We start from the raw sequence: 25,579 nt of genomic DNA, 5'->3' as shown, positions 1-25,579 counted from the left end.
CAGCTGACCTCAGCAGGAAAGCCCACATGGCATAGCCTCAAATTCCATTGTCCATCAAAAAGCTATTCTCACATTAGTGGACAGGACAGTGTCCTCTCTGCCTCTGACCCTTCCCTCTCCTCAATGTGTTCAGTTCAATAAGCACCAGCACTTCAATGTCCCGCTGCTTCTTCTACACCTTTCAGTTAGGTATCGTTTATTGGGTATTCCCTGCTCTTCCCCAAACGCATTACCTCGCACTTTTCCAGACTGAATTCCATTTGTCACCTTTCTGCCCATCTGGCCAATCCATTGATATCTTCCTGCAGTCTACAGTTTTCTGCCTCACTATCTACCACATGGTCAATTTTTGTATCACTTGCAAACCTCTTGACCAAACTCCCTACATTTATATCTAACTCGTAGATACAATGAGCCAGGACCGAGCCCTGCAGAACTCGGTCTTCCGTTGACTGTTATCATTTGCTTGCTGCTGCTGAGGTCATTTTGGATACAATTTTCCCTTGGATTCCATTTAATTTTTTGAGGAGCCTGCCTCGTGGGATCATAGAATTTATAGAATTTACAGTGCAGAAGGAGGCCATTCGGCCCATCGAGTCTGCACCGGCTCTTGGAAAGAGCACCCTACCCAAGGTCAACACCACCACCCTATCCCCATAACCCAGTAACCCCACCCAACACTAAGGGCAATTTTGGACACTAAGGGCAATTTATCATGGCCAATCCACCTAACCTGCACATCTTTGGACTGTGGGAGGAAACCGGAGCACCCGGAGGAAACCCACGCACACACGGGGAGGATGTGCAGACTCCGCACAGACAGTGACCCAAGCTGGAATCGAACCTGGGACCCTGGAGCTGTGAAGCAATTGTGCTATCCACAAGGCTACCGTGCTGCCCCCTGAAAACTTTGCTAACATCCATTTGGACATCGAGCAAGCCATCCTCAGTGACCCTCCTCGTTAACGCATCAAAAGATTCAATCATGTTTGTCAGATACAACATACCCTTAAGTCAATTCTGACTGCCTTAGATTAATAGGATGATATATACGGTCTCAGAATTGTTTCGAATGATTTTCCCACCACCAATGTTAGGCTGTCTGGCATCTAATTCTTGGGTCTAACCCTTCCTCTTGTTTCGACAACGGTACAATGTTCAGAGTCCTCCAACCCTCTGACACATGCCTGTTGCTTCCTCTGCACTACTCCAGCATCTTTTCAGACAGGTAACATCCAAAGCCTTACCAGAAACAAGCCCATCCTGAGAACAGGTACGGTCCAATGGCCTCACGTTCAGACAGTGAGCACAGCTCCTGTGTTACAAAAGCCGAAGATTCGGCTGAACTTACTCAAGTTGCTGTAATCGTCCAAACTGAAGTTCCACATCTTGGTGGCCATATCTGCAATCAAACGGTTAGATCACATTATTATTAGTCGACAGATGTAGATTGGGGCATTAAAAGACTGGGAGAAGAGGCGAGACTTGGAGCGAAGGCGGAGAGTTAAAACAGCACGAGAGGGAGTATGGTGGTTAGCACTGCTGCCTCATGGCGCTGAGGACCCAGGTTCGATCCCGGCTCTGGGTCACTGTCTGTGTGGAGTTTGCACATTCTCCCCGTGTCTGCGTGGGTCTCGCCCCCACAACCAAAAGGTGTGCAGGGTAGGTGAATTGGCCATGCTAAATTGCACCTTAATTGGGGAAAAAAATTAAAGGATCACGAGAAGGGGTGAGACTGGGAGCGGAGCCGGAGCGATAAGAGTTCGGTGGCGTTGGGGAGTCTCAGTCTGTAGAACAACCAGATGCAGAAAAATTAAGCCTGATGACTCAGGGAACCAGCCAATGATTGGTTGGTGAGTATTTTGCACATTTATCTTTTATGAACTGATACAATTTGTTGGTAACTGTTAGATTTCATTAGGAGTAAGGTTTTTTTCTAGTAGCAGTCGTAGTAGGGGCGACCTGATCGAGGTTTACAAGATTATGAGGGGCATGGACAGGGAGAAGCTGTTCCCCTTAGTTGAAGGGTCAGTTACGAGGGGGACACAAGTTCAAAGTGAGGGGTGGGAGGTTCAGGGGTGATTTGAGGAAAAACGTTTTTTTACCCAGAGCGTGGTGACGGTCTGGATCGCACTGTCTGGGAGGGGGGGGGGGGGAAAAGAGAGGCGGGTCTGGAACGTGCCGCCTGGGAGGGGGAAAGAGGTGGGTCTGGAACACGCTGCCTGGGATGGGGGGAGGAGAAGAGGCGGGTCTGAAACACACTGCCTGGGAGGGGGGGGGGGGGGGGGGAGAGAGAGGCGGGTCTGGAACACGCTGCTTGGAAGGGGGGATGGAGGGGGGTCTGGAACACGCTGCCTGGGGGGGGGGGGAGAGGCGGGTCTAGAACGTGCTGCCTGGGAGGGGGGGGGGAGAGGGAGAGGCGGGTCTGGAACACGCTGCCTGGGAGGGGGGGGTGGAAGAGGCGGGTCTGGAACACGCTGCCTGGGAGGGGGGGGTGGAGGGGGGTCTGGAACTCGCTGCCTGGGAGGGGGGGGGGGGGGGGAAGAGGCGGGTCTGGAACGTGCTGCCTGGGAGGGGGCGGGGGGGGGGGGGGAAGAGGCGGGTCTGGAACGTGCTGCCTGGGAGGGGGGGGGGCGGGGAGAGAGGCAGGTCTGGAACACGCTGCCTGGGAGGGGGGGGGGGGGGGGGGAGAGGAGAGGCGGGAGCGGGGGGGGGAGAGGGCGGGGGCGAGGGCGAGGAGGGGGCGGGGGCGAGGGGGCGAGGGGGGCGAGGGGGAGGGGGCGAGGGGGAGGGGGCGAGGGGAGGGGGCGAGGGGGAGGGGGCGAGGGGGAGGGGGCGAGGGGGAGGGGGCGAGGGGGAGGGGGCGAGGGGGAGGGGGCGAGGGGGAGGGGGCGAGGGGGAGGGGGCGAGGGGGAGGGGGCGAGGGGGCGAGGGGGAGGGGGCGAGGGGGAGGGGGCGAGGGGGAGGGGGCGAGGGGGAGGGGGAGGGGGCGAGGGGGAGGGGGCGAGGGGGAGGGGGGGAGGGGGAGGGGGCGAGGGCGAGGGGGCGAGGGGGCGAGGGCGAGGGGGCGGGGGCGAGGGGGAGGGGGCGAGGGGGAGGGGGCGAGGGGGAGGGGGCGAGGGGGAGGGGGCGAGGGGGAGGGGGCGAGGGGGAGGGGGGGAGGGGGCGAGGGGGAGGGGGCGAGGGGGAGGGGGGGAGGGGGCGAGGGGAGGGGGCGAGGGGAGGGGGCGAGGGGGAGGGGGCGAGGGGGAGGGGGCGAGGGGGAGGGGGCGAGGGGGAGGGGGCGAGGGGGAGGGGGCGAGGGGGAGGGGGCGAGGGGGAGGGGGCGAGGGGGAGGGGGCGAGGGGGAGGGGGCGAGGGGGAGGGGGCGAGGGGGAGGGGGCGAGGGGGAGGGGGCGAGGGGGAGGGGGCGAGGGGGAGGGGGCGAGGGGGAGGGGGCGAGGGGGAGGGGGCGAGGGGGAGGGGGCGAGGGGAGGGGGCGAGGGGGAGGGGGCGAGGGGGAGGGGGCGAGGGGGAGGGGCGAGGGGGAGGGGGCGAGGGGGAGAGGGGAGGGGAGGGGAGAGGGGGGGGCGAGGGGGAGGGGGCGAGGGGGAGGGGGCGAGGGGGAGGGGGCGAGGGGGAGGGGGCGAGGGGGAGGGGGCGAGGGGGAGGGGGCGAGGGGGTGGGGGCGAGGGGGAGGGGGCGAGGGGGAGGGGGCGAGGGGGAGGGGGCGAGGGGGAGGGGGCGAGGGGGAGGGGGCGAGGGGGAGGGGGCGAGGGGGAGGGGGCGAGGGGAGGGGGCGAGGGGGAGGGGGCGAGGGGGAGGGGGCGAGGGGGAGGGGGCGAGGGGGAGGGGGCGAGGGGGAGGGGGCGAGGGGGAGGGGGCGAGGGGAGGGGGCGAGGGGGAGGGGGGGGCGAGGGGGAGGGGGGCGAGGGGGAGGGGGCGAGGGGGAGGGGGCGAGGGGGAGGGGGCGAGGGGGAGGGGGCGAGGGGGCGAGGGGGAGGGGGCGAGGGGGCGAGGGGGAGGGGGCGAGGGGGAGGGGGCGAGGGGGAGGGGGCGAGGGGGAGGGGGCGAGGGGGAGGGGGCGAGGGGGAGGGGGCGAGGGGGAGGGGGCGAGGGGGAGGGGGCGAGGGGGAGGGGGCGAGGGGGAGGGGGCGAGGGGGAGGGGGCGAGGGGGAGGGGGCGAGGGGGAGGGGGCGAGGGGGAGGGGGCGAGGGGGAGGGGGCGAGGGGGAGGGGGCGAGGGGGAGGGGGCGAGGGGGAGGGGGCGAGGGGGAGGGGGCGAGGGGGAGGGGGCGAGGGGGAGGGGGCGAGGGGGAGGGGGCGAGGGGGAGGGGGCGAGGGGGAGGGGGCGAGGGGGAGGGGGCGAGGGGGAGGGGGCGAGGGGGAGGGGGCGAGGGGGAGGGGGCGAGGGCGAGGGGGCGAGGGGGAGAGGGGGAGGGGGAGGGGGCGAGGGGGAGGGGGCGAGGGGGCGAGGGGGAGAGGGCGAGGGGGAGAGGGCGAGGGGGAGAGGGCGAGGGAATAAGACATCGGAGCAGAATTAGGCGCCTCGGCCCATCGAGTCTGCTCCGCCATTCAATTGCGGCTGATATCTTCTCATCCCCATTCTCCTGCCTTCTTCCCATAACCCCATATCCCCTGAATTTCGCGCGTGGGGGGGGGGGAAGAGAGGAGAGAGGAGAGGATGTGCCCGGGGGGGGGGTGGGGGTGTGGGGGGGGAGAGAGAAGAGAGAATGCTGTGGGGGGGGGGGCGGAGAGAGAGAGAGAGAGAGAATGCCACGGGGGTGGGGGAAGAGAGAGACATAATGCTGCGGGGGGGGGGGGGGGGGGGGGGGAGACAGAATGCTGCCGGGGGGGGTGGGAGAGAGAGAGAGGGGGAAAGCCACCGGGGGGGGGGGGGGAAGAGAGAGAGAATGCCATGGGGGGGGGGGAAGAGAGAGACATAATGCTGGAGGGGGGGAGAGAAAGAGAGAATGCCGCCCGGGGGGGGGGGGGGGGGGGGGGGGGGGAGAGAAGAGGGGGAAAGCCACCGGGGGGGGGGGGATGCCCTGTGATAAAAACTTGCCTCGCACTTCTGTTCTAAACTTTTCCCCACGCACTTTAAACCATGTCCCCGAGTACTTGACTCTCCTACCCTGGGCAATAGCATCTGACTATCCACTCTGTCCATGCCACTCATGATCTTGTAGACCTCTATCAGGTCGCCTCTCAACCTCCATTGTTCCAGTGAGAACAGACCGAGTTTTTCTAACCTCTCCTCATAGCTAACGCCCTCCATCCCAGGCAACATCCTAGCAAACCGCTCTGTTCAGTCTCAAAAGCAACCACATCCTTCTGGTAGTGTGGCGACCAGAATTGTCCACAATATTCCAAATGAAGCCCAACTAAGCTTCTGTACAGCTGCAACAGGACTTGCTAATTTTTATATTCAATGCCCCGACCGATGAAGGCAAGCATGCCGTATGCCTTCTTGACCACCTTCTCCACATGCGTTGCCACTTTGTGATCGGTGGACATGCACGCCCAGATCTCTCTGCCTGGCAGTACGCACACGTGTTCTACTATTAATTGTGTAATTCCTACATGCATTGGACCTTCCAAAGTGCATTATCTCACATTTACAAAGAACAAAGAAATGTACAGCACAGGAACAGGCCCTTCGGCCCTCCAAGCCCGTGCCGACCATACTGCCCGACAAAACTACAATCTTCTACACCTCCTGGGTCCGTATCCTTCTATTCCCATCCTATTCATATATTTGTCAAGATGCCCCTTAAATGTCCCTATCGTCCCTGCTTCCACTACCTCCTCCGGTAGTGAGTTCCAGGCACCCACTACCCTCTGCGTAAAAAACTTGCCTCGTACATCTACTCTAAACCTTGCCCCTCTCACCTTAAACCTATGCCCCCTAGTAATTGACCCCTCTACCCTGGGGAAAAGCCTCTGACTATCCACTCTGTCTATGCCCCTCGTAATTTTGTATACCTCTATCAGGTCGCCCCTCAACCTCCTTCGTTCCAGTGAGAACAAACCGAGTTTATTCAATCGCTCCTCATAGCTTATGCCCTCCATACCAGGCAACAGTCTGGTAAATCTCTTCTGCACCCTCTCTAAAGCCTCCACATCCTTCTGGTAGTGTGGCGACCAGAATTGAACACTATACTCCAAGTGTGGCCTAACTAAGGTTCTATACAGCTGCAACATGACTTGCCAATTCTTATACTCAATGCCCCGGCCAATGAAGGCAAGCATGCCGTATGCCTTCTTGACTACCTTCTCCACCTGTGTTGCCCCTTTCAATGACCTGTGGACCTGTACTCCTAGATCTCTTTGACTTTCAATACTCTTGAGGGTTCTACCATTCACTGTATATTCCCTACCTGCATTAGCCCTTCCAAAATGCATTACCTCACATTTGTCCGGATTAAACTCCATCTGCCATCTCTCCGCCCAAGTCTCCAGACAATCTAAATCCTGCTGTATCCTCAGACAGTCCTCATCGCTATCCGCAATTCCACCAACCTTTGTGTCGTCTGCAAACTTACTAATCAGACCAGTTACATTTTCCTCCAAATCATTTATATATACTACAAAGAGCAAAGGTCCCAGCACTGATCCCTGTGGAACACCACTGGTCACAGCCCTCCAATTAGAAAAGCATCCCTCCATTGCTACCCTCTGCCTTCTATGGCCTAGCCAGTTCTGTATCCACCTTGCCAGTTCACCCCTGATCCCGTGTGACTTCACCTTTTGTACTAGTCTACCATGAGGGACCTTGTCAAAGGCCTTACTGAAGTCCATATAGACAACATCTACTGCCCTACCTGCATCAATCATCTTAGTGACCTCCTCGAAAAACTCTATCAAGTTAGTGAGACACGACCTCCCCTTCACAAAACCGTGCTGCCTCTCACTAATGCGTCCATTTGCTTCCAAATGGGAGTAGATCCTGTCTCGAAGAATTCTCTCCAGTAATTTCCCTACCACTGAAGTAAGGCTCACCGGCCTGTAGTTCCCGGGACTATCCTTGCTACCCTTCTTAAACAGAGGAACAACATTGGCTATTCTCCAGTCCTCCGGGACATCCCCTGAAGACAGCGAGGATCCAAAGATTTCTGTCAAGGCCTCAGCAATTTCCTCTCCAGCCTCCTTCAGTATTCTGGGGTAGATCCCATCAGGCCCTGGGGACTTATCTACCTTAATATTTTTTAAGACACCCAACACCTCGTCTTTTTGGATGACAATGTGACCCAGGCTATCTACACCCCCTTCTCCAGACTCAACATCTACCAATTCCTTCTCTTTGGTGAATACTGATGCAAAGTATTCATTTAGTACCTCGCCCATTTCCTCTGGCTCCACACATAGATTCCCTTGCCTATCCTTCAGTGGGCCAACCCTTTCCCTGGCTACCCTCTTGCTTTTTATGTACATGTAAAAAGCCTTGGGATTTTCCTTAACCCTATTTGCCAATGACTTTTCGTGACCCCTTCTAGCCCTCCTGACTCCTTGCTTAAGTTCCTTCCTACTTTCCTTATATGCCACACAGGCTTCGTCTGTTCCCAGCCTTTTAGCCCTGACAAATGCCTCCTTTTTCTTTTTGACGAGGCCTACAATATCACTCGTCATCCAAGGTTCCCGAAAATTGCCGTATTTATCTTTCTTCCTCACAGGAACATGCCTGTCCTGTATTCCTTTCAACTGACACTTGAAAGCCTCCCACATGTCAGATGTTGATTTGCCCTCAAACATCCGCCCCCAATCTATGTTCTTCAGTTCCCGCCTAATATTGTCATAATTAGCCTCCCCCCAATTTAGCACATTCATCCTCGGACCACTCTTGTCCTTGTCCACCAGTACTTTAAAACTTACTGAATTGTGGTCACTGTTACCGAAATGCTCCCCTACTGAAACATCTACCACCTGGCCGGGCTCATTCCCCAATACCAGGTCCAGTACTGCCCCTTCCCTAGTTGGACTGTTTACATATTGTTTTAAGAAGCCCTCCTGGATGCTCCTTACAAACTCCGCCCCGTCTAAGCCCCTGGCACTAAGTGAGTCCCAGTCAATATTGGGGAAGTTGAAGTCTCCCATCACCACAACCCTGTTGTTTTTACTCTTTTCCAAAATCTGTCTACCTATCTGCTCCTCTATCTCCCGCTGGCTGTTGGGAGGCCTGTAGTATACCCCCAACATTGTGACTGCACCCTTCTTATTCCTGATCTCTACCCATATAGCCTCACTGCCCTCTGAGGTGTCCTCTCGCAGTATAGCTGTGATATTCTCCCGAACAAGTAGCGCAACTCCGCCTCCCCTTTTACATCCCCCTCTATCCCGCCTGAAACATCTAAATCCTGGAACGTTTAGCTGCCAATCCTGCCCTTCCCTCAACCAGGTCTCTGTAATGGCAATAACATCATAGTTCCAAGTAGTAATCCAAGCTCTAAGTTCATCTGCCTTACCCGTAATGCTCCTTGCATTAAAACATATGCACTTCAGGCCACCAGACCCGCTGTGTTCAGCAACTTTTCCCCGTCTGCTCTGCCTCAGAGCCACAATGTCCCTATTCCCTAGTTCTCCCTCAATGCTCTCACCTTCTGACCTATTGCTCCCGTACCCACCCCCCTGCCATACTAGTTTAAACCCTCCCGTGTGACACTAGCAAACCTCGCGGCCAGGATATTTATGCCTCTCCGGTTTAGATGCAACCCGTCCATCTTATACAGGTCACACCTGCCCCGGAAGAGCTCCCAGTGGTCCAGAAAACGGAAACCCTCCCTCCTACACCAGCTGTTTAGCCACGTGTTTGTCTGCTCTATCTTCCTATTTCTAGCCTCACTGGCACGTGGCACAGGGAGTAATCCCGAGATTACAACCCTCGAGGTCCTGTCTTTTAACTTTCTGCCTAGCTCCCTGAACTCCTGCTGCAGGACCTCATGCCCCTTCCTGCCTATGTCGTTAGTACCAATATGTACAATGACGTCTGCCTGTTTGCCCTCCCCCTTCAGGATTCCCTCTACCCGTTCGGAGACATCCTGGACCCTGGCACCAGGGAGGCAACATACCATCCTGGAGTCTCTTTCACGTCCACAGAAGCGCCTATCTGTGCCCCTGACTATAGAGTCCCCTATTACTATTACTCTTCTGCGCTTTGACCCTCCCTTCTGAACATCAGAGCCAGCCGTGGTGCCACTGCTCTGGCTGCTGCTGTTTTCCCCTGATAGGCTATCCCCTATAATTTGTCCGCATTAAACTCCATTTGCCATTTCTCCGCCCAAGGCTCCAACCAGTTTATATCCTGCTGTATCCTCTGACAATCCTCTTCACTATCCGCAACTCCACCAATTTTTGTGTTGTCTGCTAATTTACTAATCAGACCAGCTACATTTACTTCCAAATCATTTATATACACCACAAAGGCCCCAGAACTGATCCCTGTGGAACACCGCTAGTCACAGCCTTCCATTCGGAAAATCACCCTTCTAACTGCTGCTGTCTTCTGTGTCCAAGCCAGTTCTGCATCCAACTTGCCAGCTCTCCTGTGATCCCATGTTACTTCACCCTTTGTACCAGTCTGCCACGAGATACCCTGTCAAAGGCTTTACTGAAGTCCATATATACAACATCTACTGCCTTTCCCTCGTCTATCATCTTTGTCACTTCCTCGAGAAACTCGATCAAATTAGTGAGGCACGGCCTCCCCTTCACAAAACCATGCTGTCCATCACTAATACGTCCATTTGTTTCCAAATGTGAGTAAATCCTATCTCTAAGAATTTTTTCCAATAATTTCCCCACCACTGATGCAAGGTTCACCGCCCTATAATTTCCTGGATTATCCCTTCTGCCATTCTTAAACAATGGAACAACATTGCCTACTCTCCAGCCGCCTGGAACTTCGCCTGTAGCCAATGAGGATACAAACATTACTATCAAGGCCACAGCAATTTCCTCCCTTGCCTCCCGCAGTATTCTGGGGTAGATCCCATCAGGTCCTGGGGACTTAACTACTTGAATGCTTTTTATTAACCACCTCTTTAATTGATATCAACATGACTCAGAATATCTACACACTCTACCCAATATTCCTCTTCCACCAAGTCCTTGTCTTTGGTGAATACTGAGGCAAAATATTCATTTAGTATCTCGCCCATTTCCTCTGGCTCCATACATAGATTCCCTCCAATATCCTTGAATGGACCAACCCTTTCTCTGGCTACCCTCTTGCTCTTTACACATGTATAAAACGCCTTAGGGTTTCCCTCAATCCTGTTTGCCAATGACATTTCATGACCACTTTTAGCCTTCATAACTCCTACCTTAAGGTCCTTACTACTTGCTTTATATTCTACAAGGGCTTCATCTGTCCTAAGCCTTTTTGACCTTACAAATGCTTTTTCTTTTTGACAAGATTCATAATATCCTGGTTCTCCAGGGTTCCCGATACTTGCCACCTTTATCTTTCGTCCTCACAGGAACACGCCGGTCCTCAATTCTAATCAACTGACATTTGAAAGCCTCCCCACATGCTGGATGTTGATTTGCCCTCAAACAGCCTCGCCCAGACAACACTCTCCAGATCCTGCCTGATGCTGTTGTAATTAGCCTTCCCCCAGTCTAACACCTTCACCTGAGGACCACTGTTGTTCTGATCCATAAGTACTTTAAAACTTACAAAATCCCGAAATTATCTCCAACTGAAACTTCAATCACCTGGCCAGGCACATTTCCCAGCACCAGGTCTAATATGGCCCCTTCCCGAGTTGGGCTGTTTACATGTTGTTTCAAGAAACCCTCCTGGATGCTCCTTACAAATTCTGCTCTATCCATGCCTCTCGCAGTAAGTGTGTCCCAGTTAGTACAGAGAAACTTAAAATCACCCACCACAACAACCATATTGTTTGTGCATCTTTCCAAGATCTGTCTGCTGTCGTGGTGCATATAGGCACTAACGATATAGGTAAAAAATGGGGTGAGGTTCTACAAGCTGAATTCAGGCAGTTAGGAGTTAAACTAAAAAGTAGGACCTTAAAGGTAGTAATCTCAAGATTGCTTCCAGTGCCACGAGCTAGTCAGAGTAGGAATGTCAGGATATATAGGACAAATGCGTGGCTCAAGAGATGGTGCAAGAGGGAGGGATTCAAATTCCTAGGGCATTGGAGCCGGTTCTGGGGGAGGTGGGACCTGTACAAACTGGACGGGTTACACCTGGGCAGGACTGGAACCGATGTTCTAGGAGGGCTATTTGCTAGAGCTGTTGGGGAGGGTTTAAACTAATGTGGCAGTGGAATGGGAACCGATGCAGGAAGTAAGAGGGAAGTAAAACGGGCCAGAAACAAAAGGCAGTAAGAGGGAAAGTGTAAGGCAGAGAAGCCATAGTCAAAAATCAAAAAGGGGGACAGTACAAGGTACAGTGACTGAGGGGAGCTCAGTGAATAGGACCAGTAATACTGAAAGGAATATAACGGGAAGTAAAAACATAAATGGAAAGTGACGCAGCAGGTTGTTACAGGAAGATATGGGTTAAACGATAAGGAAAATTAGGAGAAAAGTTAAAAGGAAAATTAACTTGGGAAAGGTGACTGATAGAGGTGTTAAGATCCAAACGGATGTATAAAAGCCAACATAAGGGTACGCTACCTGAATGCTCGTAGTATTCGGAATAAGGTAAATGAATTGATGCAGCAAATCATCGTGAATGACTATGATTTAGTGGCCATTACTGAAACATGGTTAAAGGATGGTCACGACTGGGAGTTAAATATCCAAGGGTATCAAACTATTCGGAAGGACAGAGTGGATGGTAAGGGAGGTGGTGTAGCTCTGTTATTTAAGGATGACATCCGGGCAGTAGTGAGGGATGACATCGGTGCTATGGAGGATAAAGGTGAATCCATTTGGGTGGAAATCAGGAATATTAAGGCGAAAAAGTCACTGATAGGAGTAATCTATAGGCCACCAAATAGTAACATTATGGTGGGCCAGGCAATAAACAAAGAAATAACTGATGCATGTAGAAATGGTACAGCAGTTATCATGGGGGATTTTAATCTACATGTCGATTGGTTTAACCAGGTCGGTCAAGGCAGCCTTGAGGAGGAGTTTATAGAATGTATCCACATAGTTTCCTGGAACAGTAGGTATGGAGCCTTTGAGGGACCAAGGAACAGGGAACAGATCTGATCCTGTGTAACGAGACAGGATTGATTAATGATCTCATAGTTAGGGATCCTCTCGGAAGGAGCGATCACAATATGGTGGAATTTAAAATACAGATGGAGGGTGAGAAGGTAAAATCAAACACTAGTGTTTTGTGCTTAAACAAATGAGATTACAATTAGAACATAGAAAATACAGCACAGAACAGGCCCTTCGGCGCACGATGTTGTGCCGAACCTTTGTCCTAGATTAATCATGGATTATCATTGAATTTACAGTGTAGAAGGGGCCATTCGGCCCCGAGTCTGCACCGGCTCTTGGAAAGAGCACCCCACCCAAACTCAACACCTCCACCCAACACCAAGGGCAATTTTGGACACTAAGAGCAATTTATCATGGCCAATCCACCGACCCTGCACATCTTTGGACTGTGGGAGGAAACCGGAGCACCAGGAGGAAACCCACGCAGACACGGGGAGGACGTGCAGACTCCGCACAGAGTGACCCAAGCCGGAATCGAACCTGGGACCCTGGAGCTGTGAAGCAATTGTGCTATCCACAATGCTACCGTGCTGCCCTTAAGAACAAATAAATCTACACTATATCATTTTACCGTAATCCATGTACCTATCCAATAGCTGCTTGAAGGTCCCTAATGTTTCCGACTCAACTACTTCCACAGGCAGTGCATTCCATGCCCCCACTACTCTCTGGGTAAAGAACGTACCTCTGATATCCCTCCTATATCTTCCACCTTTCACCTTAAATTTATGTCTCCTTGTAGTGATTTGTTCCACCCGGGGAAAAAGTCTCTGACTGTCTACTCTATCTATTCCCCTGATCATCTTCTAAACCTCTATCAAGTCGCCCCTCATTCTTCTCCGTTCTAATGAGAAAAGGCCTAGCACCCTCAACCTTTCCTCGTAAGACCTACTCTCCATTCCAGGTAACATCCTGGTAAATCTTCTTTGCACCTTTTCCAAAGCTTCCACATCCTTCCTAAAATGAGGTGACCAGAACTGTACACAGTACTCCAAATGTGGCCTTACCAAAGTTTTGTACAGCTGCATCATCACCTCACGGCTCTTAAATTCAATCCCTCTGTTAATGAACACGAGCACACCATAGGTCTTCTTCACAGCTCTATCGACTTGAGTGGCAACTTTCAAAGATGTATGAACGTAGACCCCAAGATCTCTCTGCTCCTCCACATTGCCAAGAACTGTACCGTTAACCCTGTATTCCGCATTCATATTTGTCCTTCCAAAATGGACAACCTCACACTTTTCAGGGTTAAACTCCATCTGCCACTTCTCAGCCCAGCTCTGCATCCTATCTGTCTCTTTGCAGCCGACAACAGCCCTCCTTACTATCCACAACTCCACCAATCTTCGTATTGTCTGCAAATTTACTGACCCACCCTTCAACTCCCTCATCCAAGTCATTAATGAAAATCACAAACAGCAGAGGACCCAGAACTGATCCCTGCGGTACGCCACTGGTAACTGGGATCCAGGCTGAATATTTGCCACTCTCTGACTTCTATCGGTTAGCCAGTTTGTTATCCAACTGGCCAAATTTCCCACTATCCCATGCCTCCTTACTTTCTGCAGAAGCCTACCATGGGGAGCCTTATCAAATGCCTTACTAAAATCCATGTACACTACATCCACTGCTTTACCTTCATCCACATGCTTGGTCACCTCCTCAAAGAATTCAATAAGATTTGTAAGGCAAGACCTACCCCTCACAAATCCGTGCTGGCTATCCCTAATCAAGCAGTGTCTTTTCAGATGCTCAGAAATCCTATCCTTCAGTACCCTTTCCATTACTTTGCCTACTACCGAAGTAAGACTAACTGGCCTGTAATTCCCAGGGTTATCCCTAGTCCCTTTTTTGAACAGGGGCACGACATTCGCCACTCTCCAATCCTCTGGTACCACCCCTGTTGACAGTGAGGACGAAAAGATCATTGCCAACGGCTCTGCAATTTCATCTCTTGCTTCCCATAGAATCCTTCGATATATCCCGTCAGGCCCGGGATTGGATGAGAGAAGAGAAGGTAGACTGGGAGCAAAGACTTTATGGTGAAATAGTTGAGGAACAGTGGAGAACCTTCCAAGCATTTCATTTCATTTTCATTTCATTTCAAGCGATTTTTCACAGTGGTCAGCAAAGGTTTATACCATCAAAAAGGAAGGACGGTAGAAAATGGGAAAATCGACCGTGGATATCTAAGGAAATAAGGGAGAGTACCAAATTGAAGGAAAAAGCGTACAAAATGGCAAAGGTTAGTGGGAGACTAGAGGACTGGGAAATCTTTAGGGGGCAACAGAAAGCTACTAAAAAAGCTATAAAGAAGAGTAAGATAGATTATGAGAGTAAACTTGCTCAGAATATAAAAACAGATAGTAAAAGTTTCTACAAATATATAAAACAAAAAAGAGTGGCTAAGGTAAATATTGGTCCTTTAGAGGATGAGAAGGGAGATTTAATAATGGGAGATGAGGAAATGGCTGAGGAACTGAACAGGTTTTTTGGGTCGGTCTTCACAGTGGAAGACACAAATAACATGCCAGTGACTGATGGAAATGAGGCTATGACAGGTGAGGACCTTGAGACGATTGTTATCAATAAGGAGGTAGTGATGGGCAAGTTAATGGGGCTAAAGGTAAACAAATCTCCTGACCCTGATGGAATGCATCCCAGAGTGCTAAAAGAGATGGCTAGGGAAATTGCAAATGCACTAGTGATAATTTACCAAAATTCACTAGACTCTGGGGTGGTCCCGGCGGATTGGAAATTAGCAAACGTGACACCACTGTTTAAAAAAGGAGGTAGAAAGTGGGTAATCATAGGCCAGTGAGCTTAACTTCGGTAGTAGAGAAGATGCTGGAATCTATCATCAAGGAAGAAATAGCGAGGCATCTGGATGGAAATTATCCCATTGGACAGACGCAGCATGGGTTCATAAAGGGCAGGTCGTGCCTAACTAATTTAGTGGAATTTTTTGAGGACATTACCAGTGCGGTAGACAACGGGGAGCCAATGGATGTGGTGTATCTGGATTTCCAGAAAGCTTTTGACAAGGTGCCACACTAAAGGTTGCTGCATAAGATAAAGATGCATGGCATTAAGGGTAAAGTAGTAGCATGGATATAGGGTAGGTTAATTAATAGAAAGCGAAGAGTGGGGATTAATGGGTGTTTCTCTGGTTGGCAATCAGTAGCTAGTGGTGTCCCTCAGGGATCAGTATTGGGCCCACAATTGTTCACAATTTACATAGATGATTTGGAGTTGGGGACCAAGTGCAATGTGTCCAAGTTTGCAGACAACACGAAGATGAGTGGTAAAGCAAAAAGTGCAGAAGATACTGGAAGTCTGCAGAGGGATTTGGATAGTTTAAGTGAATGGGCTAGGGTCTAGCAGGTGGAATACAATGTTGACAAATGTGAGGTTATCCATTTTGGTAGGAATAACAGCAAAAGGGATTATTATTTAAATGATAAAATATTCAAACATGCTGCTGTGCAGAGGGACCTGGGTGTCATAGATTATCATAGAATTTACAGTGCAGAAGGAGGCCATTTGGCCCATCGAGTCTGCACCGGCTCTTGGAAAGAGCACCCTACCCAAGGTCAACACCTCCACCCTATCCCCTATCCCCATAACCCCAGCCAACACTAAGGGCATGTGTCCTAGTGCAGGAGTCGCAAAAAGTTGGTTTACAGGTGCAACAGGTGATTAGAAGGTGAGTGGAATTTTGTCCTTCATTGCTAGAGGGATGGAGTTTAAGACTAGAGAGGTTATGCTGCAATTGTATAAGGTGTTAGTGAGGCCACACCTGGAGTACTGTGTTCAGTTTTGGTCTCCTTACCCGAGAAAGGGGCTGTTTAGCACAGGGCTAAATCGCTGGCTTTGAAAGCAGACCAAGGCAGGCCAGCAGCACGGTTCGATTCCCGTAACAGCCTCCCCGAACAGGCGCCGGAATGTGGCGACTAGGGGCTTTTCACGGTAACTTCATTTGAAGCCTACTTGTGACAATAAGCGATTTTCATTTCATTTCATTCATTCATTTCATTTCAGAAAGGACGTACTGGCACTGGAGGGTGTGCAGAGGAAATTCACTAGGTTAATCCCAGAGTTGAGGGGGTTGGATTACGAGGAGAGGTTGAGTAGACTGGGACTGTACTCGTTGGAATTTAGAAGGATGCAGGGGGATCTTATAGAAACATATATAAAATTATGAAGGGAATAGATAGGATAGATGCGGGGATGTTGTTTCCACTGAATGAAATGAAAATCGCTTGTCATGAGTAGGCTTCAATGAAGTTACTGTGAAAAGCCCCTAGTCGCCACATTCCGGCGCCTGTTTGGGGAGGCTGGTACTGGTGGGTGAAAGCAGAACTAGGGGGCATAGCCTCAAGATAAGGGAAGTAGATTTAGGACTGAGCTTAGGAGGAACTTCTTCACCCAAAGGGTTGTGAATCTATGGAATTCCTTGCCCAGTGAAGCAGTTGAGGCTCCTTCTTTAAATGTTTTCAAGGTAAAGATCGATAGTTTTTTGAAGAATAAAGGGATTAAGGGTTATGGTGTTCGGGTGGGAAAGTGGAGCTGAGTCCACAAAAGATCGGCCATGATTTTATTGAATGGTGGAGCAGGCTCGAGGGGCCAGATGGCCTATTCTTGCTCCCAGTTATGTTATATCTGCTCCTATCTCCCGCTGGCTGTTAGGAGGCCGGTAGTAAACCCCAACATTTTGACAGCACCATTCCTATTCCTGAGGTCTTCCCAGAATGCCTCGTTGCCTGAACCCTCCAAGGTGTCCTCCCTCAGTACAGCTATGATATTCTCCTTAACCAATAATGCAACTCCCCCACCCCTTATATCCCCCTCTATCCTGCCTGAAGCATCTAAATCCTGGAATGTGTAATTGCCAATCCTGTCCCTTTTTCAACCAAGTTTCTGTCATAGCAACATCATAATTCCATGTACTGATCCAAGCTGTAAGTTCATCTGTCTTACCTGAAATACTCCTCGCATTGAAACTAATGCACTTCAGCCCACCAGCCCCACTGCATTGACCAACCACTCCCTGCCTGCTCTTCCTCTTAATCTTACTGACCTTAGTCTGTAGCTCTCCCTCAGTTATTTCTCCCGCTGACCTACTACTCTGGGTCCCACCCCCCTGCCATATTAGGCAGTTCAATCAGTTTCTCTGCCTTCCACTTTTCCCCTTACTAGCTTTTGTTTCTGTCCCCTCTTTACTCCCCTCTGACTTCCTTCATTGGTTCCCATCCAATTAAAGCACATGGGACTGGGGGTAGTATATTGAGACGGATAGAAATATGGTTGCCAGGCAAGAAACAAAGAGTAGGAATTAACAAATCTTTTTCCCAAATGATAGGCAGTGACTGGCGGGTTGCTGTAGGAATCAGTGCTGGAACCCTTTGCTTTTTTTGGTATGATCAAGAAATTAGCAGATGACACAAAATTGGCCTGTGGTTGATAGTTGGGAGGATTGCTATAGACTGCAGAAGATATCAATGGACTGGCCAGGTAGGCAAAAAAGTGGCAATTGGAATTCAACCCTGAGAAGTGGAAGGTGATACATTTAGGGAGGTCAAACAGGGTAAAGGATTACACAATTGAAATGAGAATACTGAGGGTTATAGAGGAAGTGAGGGACCTTTGAGTGATTGCTCACTAATTTCCTGCAGGTAGCAGGACAGGTCAATAATGAGGCTATGAAGGGGCTGGTTTAGCACACTGGGCGAAATAGCTGGCTTTTAAAGCAGACCAAGGCAGGCCAGCAGCACGGTTCGATTCCCGTACCAGCCTCCCCGAAAAGGCGCCAGAATGTGGCGACTAGGGGCTTTTCACAGTAACTTCATTTGAAGCCTACTCGTGACAATAAACGATTTTCATTTTCATTTAATTTCATATGGAATATTTCATCACCCAAAGCATAGAATATGAGCAGGGAAGTACGCTAGAACTATATCAATCATTAATTAGATCATAATGTGAGTAGAGAGTGAAGTTCTGGTCCCCTGATAACAGATAGGATGTAATTGCGAGGGCGCAGAGGAGATTTACGAGAATGTAGCCAGAACTGAAAAATTGCAGCAACGAGGAATGATTGGATAAGCTGGGATTGTTTCCCTCAGAACAGAGGAGGCTGAGGGGAGATTAGGTTGAGATGAATAAAGTTGTGAGGGGCCTAGATAGAGTGGATGGGAAAGAGCTATTTACTATAAGAGGGGTCAGTGACTAGGGGGCACAGATTTAAACTAATTGGTAGCAGGACTACCAAATTTTTATTAGTCAATTTCTTTGCATCAGTGTTCACCAAAGAGAAGGAACTGGTGGATGTTGAGTCTGGAGAAGGGTGTGTAGATAGCCTGGGTCACATTGAGATCCAAAAAGACGAGGTGTTAGGCGTCTTGAAAAATATTAAGGTAGATAAGTCCCCAGGGCCTGATGGGATCTACCCCAGAATACTGAAGGAGGCTAGAGAGGAAATTGCTGAGACATTAACAGAAATCTTTGGATCCTCACTGTCTTCAGGTGATGTCCCGGAGGACTGGAGAATAGCCAATGTTGTTCCTTTGTTTAAGAAGAAGTGTAGCATAATCGAGGGAACTACAGGCCGGTGAGCCTTACGTCAGTGGTAGGGAAATTACTGGAGAGAATTCTTTGAGACAGGATCTACTCCCATTTGGAAGCAAATGGACGTATTAGCGAGAGGCAACACGGTTTTGTGAAGGGGAGGTCTTGTCTCACTAACTTGGTAGAGTTTTTCGAAGAGGTCACAAAGATGATTGATGCAGGTAGGGCAGTGGATGTTGTCTATATGGACTTCAGTAAGGCCTTTGACAAGGTCCCTCATGGCAGACTGGTACCATAAGACCATAAGACATAGGAGCAGAAGTAAGGCCATTCGTCCCATCGAGTCCACTCCACCATTCAATTATGGCTGATTTCAACTCCATTTACCCGCTCTCTCTCTCCATAGCCCTTAATTCTTCGAGAAATCAAGAATTTATCAACTTCTGTCTGAAAGACACTCAACATCCCGGCCTCCACCGCCCTCTGTGGCAATGAATTCCACAGACCCACCGCTCTCTGGCTGAAGAAAATTCTCCTCATCTCTGTTCTAAAGTGACTCCCATTTATTATAAGGCTGTGCCCCCGGGTCCTAGTCTCCCCTACTAATGGAAACAACTTCCCTACGTCCACCCTATCTAAACCATTCATTATCTTGTAAGTTTCTATTAGATCTCCCCTCAGCCTCCTAAACTCCAATGAATATAATCCCAGGATCCTCAGACGTTCATCATATGTTAGGCCTACCATTCCTGGGATCATCCGTGTGAATCTCCGCTGGACCCGCTCCAGTGCCAGTATGTCCTTCCTGAGGTGTGGGGCCCAAAATTGCTCACAGTATTCTAAATGGGGCCTAACTAATGCTTTATAAAGCTTCAGGAGTACATCCCTGCTTTTATATTCCAAGCCTCTTGAGATAAATGACAACATTGCATTTGCTTTCTTAATTACGGACTCAACCTGCAAGTTTACCGTTAGAGAATCCTGGACTAGGACTCCCAAGTCCCTTTGCACTTCAGCATTATGAATTTCGTCACCGTTTAGAAAATAGTCCATGCCTCTATTCTTTTTTCTAAAGTGCAAGACCTCGCACTTGCCCACGTTGAATTTCATCAGCCATTTCTTGGACCACTCTCCTAAACTGTCTAAATCTTTCTGCAGCCTCCCCACCTCCTCCATACTACCTGCCTCTCCACCTATCTTTGTATCATCGGCAAACTTAGCCAGAATGCCCCCAGTCCAGTCATCTAGATCGTTAATATATAATGAGAACAGCTATGGCCCCAACACTGAACCCTGCGGGACACCACTCGTTACCGGTTGCCATTCCGAAAAAGAACCTTTTATCCCAACTCTCTGCCTTCTGCCTGACAGCCAATCGTCAATCCATGTTAGAACATAGAACATAGAACATAGAACAATACAGCGCAGTACAGGCCCTTCGGCCCACGATGTTGCACCGAAACAAAAGCCATCTAACCTACACTATGCCATTATCATCCATATGTTTATCCAATAAACTTTTAAATCCCCAATGTTAGTACCTTGCCTCGAATACCATGGGCCCTTATTTTACTCAGCAGTCTCCCATGAGGCACCTTATCAAAGGCCTTTTGGAAGTCAAGATAGATAACATCCATTGGCTCTCCTTGGTATAACCTATTTGTTATCTCTTCAAAGAACTCTAACAGGTTTGTCAGGCACGACCTCCCCTTACTAAATCCATGCTGACTTGTCCTAATCCGACCCTGCACTTCCAAGAATTTAGAAATCTCATCCTTAACAATGGATTCTCGAATCTTGCCAACAACCGAGGTTAGGCTAATTGGCCTATAATTTTCCATCTTTTTCCTTGTTCCCTTCTTGAACAGGGGGGTTACAACAGCGATTTTCCAATCCTCTGGGACTTTCCCTGACTCCAGTGACTTTTGAAAGATCATAACTAACGCCTCCACTATTTCTTCAGCTATCTCCTTTAGAACTCTAGGATGTAGCCCATCTGGGCCCGGAGATTTATCAATTTTTAGACCTCTTAGTTTCTCTAGCACTTTCTCCTTTGTGATGGCTACCATATTCAACTCTGCCCCCTGAATCTCTTGAATTGTTGGGATATTACTCATGTCTTCTACTGTGAAGACTGACGCAAAGTATTTATTTAGTTCCTCAGCTACTTCCTCGTCTCCCTTCACTAGATTACCAGCGTCATTTTGGAGCGGCCCAATGTCTACTTTTGCCTCCAGTTTGTTTTTAATGTATTTAAAGAAACTTTTACTATCATTCCTAATGTTACTGGCTAGCCTACCTTCATATTTGATCCTCTCTTTCCTTATTTCTCTCTTTGTTATCCTCTGTTTGTTTTTGTAGCCTTCCCAATCTTCTGACTTCCCACTACACTTTGCCACATTATAGGCTTTCTCTTTTGCTTTGATGCATTCCCTAACTTCCTTTGTCAGCCATGGCTGCCTAATCCCCCCTCTGATAACCTTTCTTTGCTTTGGGATGAACCTCTGTACTGTGTCCTCAATTACTCCCAGAAACTCCTGCCATTGCTGTTCTACTGTCTTTCCCACTAGGCTCTGCTCCCAGTCGATTTTCGTCAGTTCCTCCCTCATGCCCCTGTAACTGTAACACCTTTACATCTGATTCTACCTTCTTTCTTTCAAATTGGAGATTGAATTCTACCATATTATGATCACTGCCTCCTAAGTGTTCCCTTACTTTAAGATCTTTAATGAAGTCCGGCTCAGTACAAAAGGTGATGTCACACGGGATCAGGGGTGAGCTGGCAAGATGGATACAGAACTGGCTGGGTCACAGAAGGCAGAGAGTCGCAATGGAAGGATGCTGTTCTAATTGGAGGGCTGTGACAAGTGGTGTTCCACAGGGATCAGTGCTGGAACCTTTGCTGTTCATCGTATATATATATATATATATATATATATATATAAATGATTTGGAGGAAAACGTAACTGGTCTGATTAGTACGTTTGCAGACGACACAAAGGTTGGTGGAATTATGGATAGCGATGAGGACTGTCAGAGGATACAGCAGGATTTAGATTGTTTGGAGACTTGGGCGGAGAGATGGCAGATGGAGTTTAATCCGGACAAATGTGAGGTAATGCATTTTGGAAGGTCTAATGCAGGTAGGGAATATATAGTGAATGGTAGAACCCTCAAGAGTATTGACAGTCAGAGAGATCTCGATGTACAGGTCCACAGGTCACTGAAAGGGGTAACACAGGTGGAGAAGGTAGTCAAGAAGGCATACGGCATGCTTGCCTTCATTGGCCGGGGTACGGAGTATAAGAATTGGCAAGTCATGTTGCAGCTCTATAGAACCTTAGTTAGGCCACACTTCTGGTCACCACACAACCAGAAGGATGTGGAGGCTTTAGAGAGGGTGCAGAAGAGATTTACCAGGATGTTGCCTGGTATGGAGGGCATCAGCTATGAGGAGCGGTTGAATAAACTCGGTTGGTTCTCATTGGAACGATGGAGGTTGAGGGGCGACGTGATAGAGGTCTACAAAATTATAAGGGGCATAGACAGAGTGGATAGTCAGAGGCTTTTTCCCAGGGTAGAGGGGTCAATTACTACGGGGCATTGATTTAAGGTGCGAGGGGCAAGGTTTCGAGGAGATGTACGAGGCAAGTTTTTTTACACAGAGGGTAGTGGGTGCCTGAAACTCGCTACCGGAGGAGGTGGTGGAAGCAGGGACGATAGTGACGTTTAAGGGGCATCTTGACAAATACATGAATAAGATGGGAATAGAGGGATACGGACCCAGGAAGTGTAGAAGATTTTAGTTTAGACGGGCAGCATGGTCGGCACGGGCTTGGAGGGCCGAAGGGCCTGTTCCTGTGCTGTACTTTTCTTTGTTTCTTTGTAGAGTGGTAGTGGAGACAGAGACCCTCCACGCATTTAAAAGATGTCATTTTGTGCCGTAAATGTCACCAGCTCTCCAGTTCGGATAAGTTACAGACCTGAAACGAAAACAAAACCTGCTGGAAAAACAAAGCAGCCGACAGTGAAGAGGTTACATCCTCCCTGTTCGGGTAAATAGTCACAAAGGAACTTGGCCGCACCAGAATTGTAAACAACAATGCTGTATTACCAGGCTTTTTGGTTTTAAGATAAGGCTCAGGTCTGACCCCATTTGGAGTATTGTGAGCAGTTTTGGGCCCCGTATCTAAGGAAGGATGCGCTGGCCTTGGAAAGGGTCCAGAGGAGGTTCACAAGAATGATCCCTGGAATGAAGAACTTGTCGTATGAGGAACGGTTGAGGACTCTGGGTCAGTACTCGTTGGAGTTTAGAAGGATGAGGGGGGATCTTATGGAAACTTACAGGATACTGCGAGGCCTGGATAGAGTGGACGTGGAGAGGATGTTTCCACTTGTAGGAAAAACTAGAACCAAAGGACACCATCTCAGACTAAAGGGACGATCCTTTAAAACAGAGATGAGGAGGAATTTCTTCAGCCAGAGGGTGGTGAATCTGTGGAACTCTTTGCCGCAGAAGGCTGTGGAGGCCAAATCACTGAGTGTCTTGAAGACAGAGATAGATAGGTTCTTGATTAATACGGGGATCAGGGGTTATGGGGAGAAGGCAGGAGAATGGGGATGAGAAAATATCAGCCATGATTGAATGGCGGAGCAGACTCGATGGGCCGAGTGGCCTAAATCTGCTTCTGTCTTATGGAAGTGTTAATTACAAGGGGGCACAGGTTCAGGGGGGGGGGGGGGGGGGAGAAAGTTTAAGGGAGATGTGCAGAGAGTGGTGGGTGCCTGGAACGCGCTGCCAGAGGATGTGGCGGAAGCAGCACATTCGCAACATTTAAGAGGCATCTGGATGGGTCCATGAATAGGGAGGAAATAGAGGGAGACGGACTGAGTCAGGGCAGTAGGCTTTTTTTTTTAAGTTTGGGCATCGTGATCGGCACAGGCTTGGACGGCCGAAGGGCCTGTCCTAACAGATCAAAAACATCTTCTTCCCCGCTGTTATCAGACTCCTAAATGACCCTCTTATGGACTGAACTGATCTCTCCATACATCTTCTCTACTGTTGTAAGACGATATTCCTCTTGCTTCACTCGATGTCTATGTATTTACATTGTGTATTTATGTATTACCCTTTTTTCATGTATGGAACGATCTGTCTGGACTGTACGCAGAACAATACTGTTCACTGTACCTCATTACATGTGAAAATAAATCTAAATCTAACTGGCAAGGAGTACATTTAGACCATGGGATAAAGTATTGAAGAAACGTGAGAGAATGGGTGAAATTGTGAAATGTGTGAGGTACCAGCAGCACAGCACCAGGTCTGTTGGGTTAATTGCACGTTGCTCACTCGTACTCTGTCTGCTTAAAGTTCAAGAGTTTGCTCATAATGGAAACAATTTTCTCCCCAAATATTGCAGGAGGCTCTCCCTTCCTTTCAGTCTGTCCCCCTCATTTCTCCAGCCTGACTCTCCTACTCTGTAGTCTGGCCATGGATTACAGTCTCGCTCTCTGCGGTGGATTATCACTGACTGGCCATGGATTACAGTCTCGCTCTCTGCGGTGGATTATCACTGAACTGGCCATGGATTACGCAGTCTCGCTCTCTGCAGTGGGATTATCACTGGACTGGCCATGGATTACGCAGTCTCGCTCTCTGTAGTGAATTATCACTGAACTGGCCATGGATTACGCAGTCTCGCTCTCTGCAGTGGATTATCACTGAACTGGAAATCCAAAGACCCAGATTCATGATGGCAGGTGGTGAAATTTGAATTCAATAAAAAAATCTGGAATTAAAAATGATGACCATGAAAAGATTGTTGTGAAACACTATCAAAGAACAATACAGCACAGGAACAGGCCCTTCGGACCCTCCAAGCCTGTACCGACCATGGTACCTGCCTAAACTAAAATTGTATGCACTTATTGGACAGAGATAAGGAGACATTTCTTCACACAAAGAGTGGTGAGCCTGTGGAATTCACAAAGGATCAGCCATGATCTCATTGAATGGCGGAGCAGTCTCGAAGGGCCAGAATGGCCGACTCCTACTTCTTATGTTCTTTAGGGATGGAAATCTGCCATCCTTGTCGGGTCTACACGTGATTCCAGACCCACAGCAATGTGGCTGACTCTCAAATGCCTCTGAAACGGAGGGCAATTAGGGATGGGCAATAACATTGGCCCAGCCAGCGACACGCACATCCTGTAAAACTGAATTTAAAAACTCTGCCTCCCCTGCCCCCAGCTGACACCCATCCCCTTCCCCGTCTCTCTCCAGCACCCCCTCCTTCCTTTCCAGCCTTCCTCAGAACTAACTCTCTCTCCAGCTCTACTTCTCTTTCACTGTGCCACATGATGTAAGACTTACCAAAATTCCTACTTGGGATGGTTTTAAAGACCGACAGCAGCTCTGCATTGTATCCAATCTCCACCTGGAAGCGGCCCTCAGAGTGCTTCACACAGCTGCCCGAGGAATTATTCCTCCAGTTACTGACTGGGCTTCCAGCTGCACTGGAATGGCTTTTCCATGATTGGCTGGCGACATTCCCAGGAACCACCGGGTTTGTACAAGGCCGAGGTTCCCGCTCAGATCTGTAAAATGGCAGCATGTTCATTTCTTCAGTTAGAATGGGTGGAACGGCATTGGAGACAGTTTGTGCTGAACAGGCGGTGGGTTGGGTGTTCCCACTGTCCAGAGGAAGTCGGGTTTGAGAAGCAGTGTCAATAGCAGCCTTCTGCTGACCAACACGTTCACTTTGCTGCAACCGGTCCAAGTTGACTGTGAGTTGGAGGGAACCGCAATCCATTGTGGTGATTGAATT

General features: G+C 49.8%; 1 protein-coding gene across 5 annotated transcripts in view; it reads right to left on the bottom strand.

The window, feature by feature from the left end:
* Nucleotides 1-25,573, bottom strand: part of smarcal1 (SWI/SNF related, matrix associated, actin dependent regulator of chromatin, subfamily a-like 1) — a 186,148-nt gene extending 160,575 nt beyond the window's left edge. For 3 of the 5 annotated variants that reach the window (XM_072468333.1, XM_072468351.1, XM_072468343.1), the window contains exons 1-2: nucleotides 25,126-25,573; nucleotides 1,352-1,402 (exon numbers count right to left, since the gene is read on the bottom strand). In XM_072468333.1, coding sequence (XP_072324434.1) covers nucleotides 1,352-1,402; nucleotides 25,126-25,564 — 490 coding nt within the window. In that variant the 5' untranslated portion in view covers nucleotides 25,565-25,573. Of the gene's footprint in view, nucleotides 1-1,247; nucleotides 1,403-22,532; nucleotides 22,693-25,125 lie in introns of those variants that run through there. The other 2 variants (XM_072468359.1, XM_072468368.1) reach the window with 2 other exon arrangements.
* Nucleotides 25,574-25,579: the final 6 nt, after the last annotated feature.

This window comes from Scyliorhinus torazame, chromosome 2 (assembly GCF_047496885.1).
Source record: "Scyliorhinus torazame isolate Kashiwa2021f chromosome 2, sScyTor2.1, whole genome shotgun sequence".
Taxonomy (NCBI): Eukaryota; Metazoa; Chordata; class Chondrichthyes; order Carcharhiniformes; family Scyliorhinidae; genus Scyliorhinus; species Scyliorhinus torazame.
This window is presented reverse-complemented; position numbering and strand designations above follow the sequence as displayed.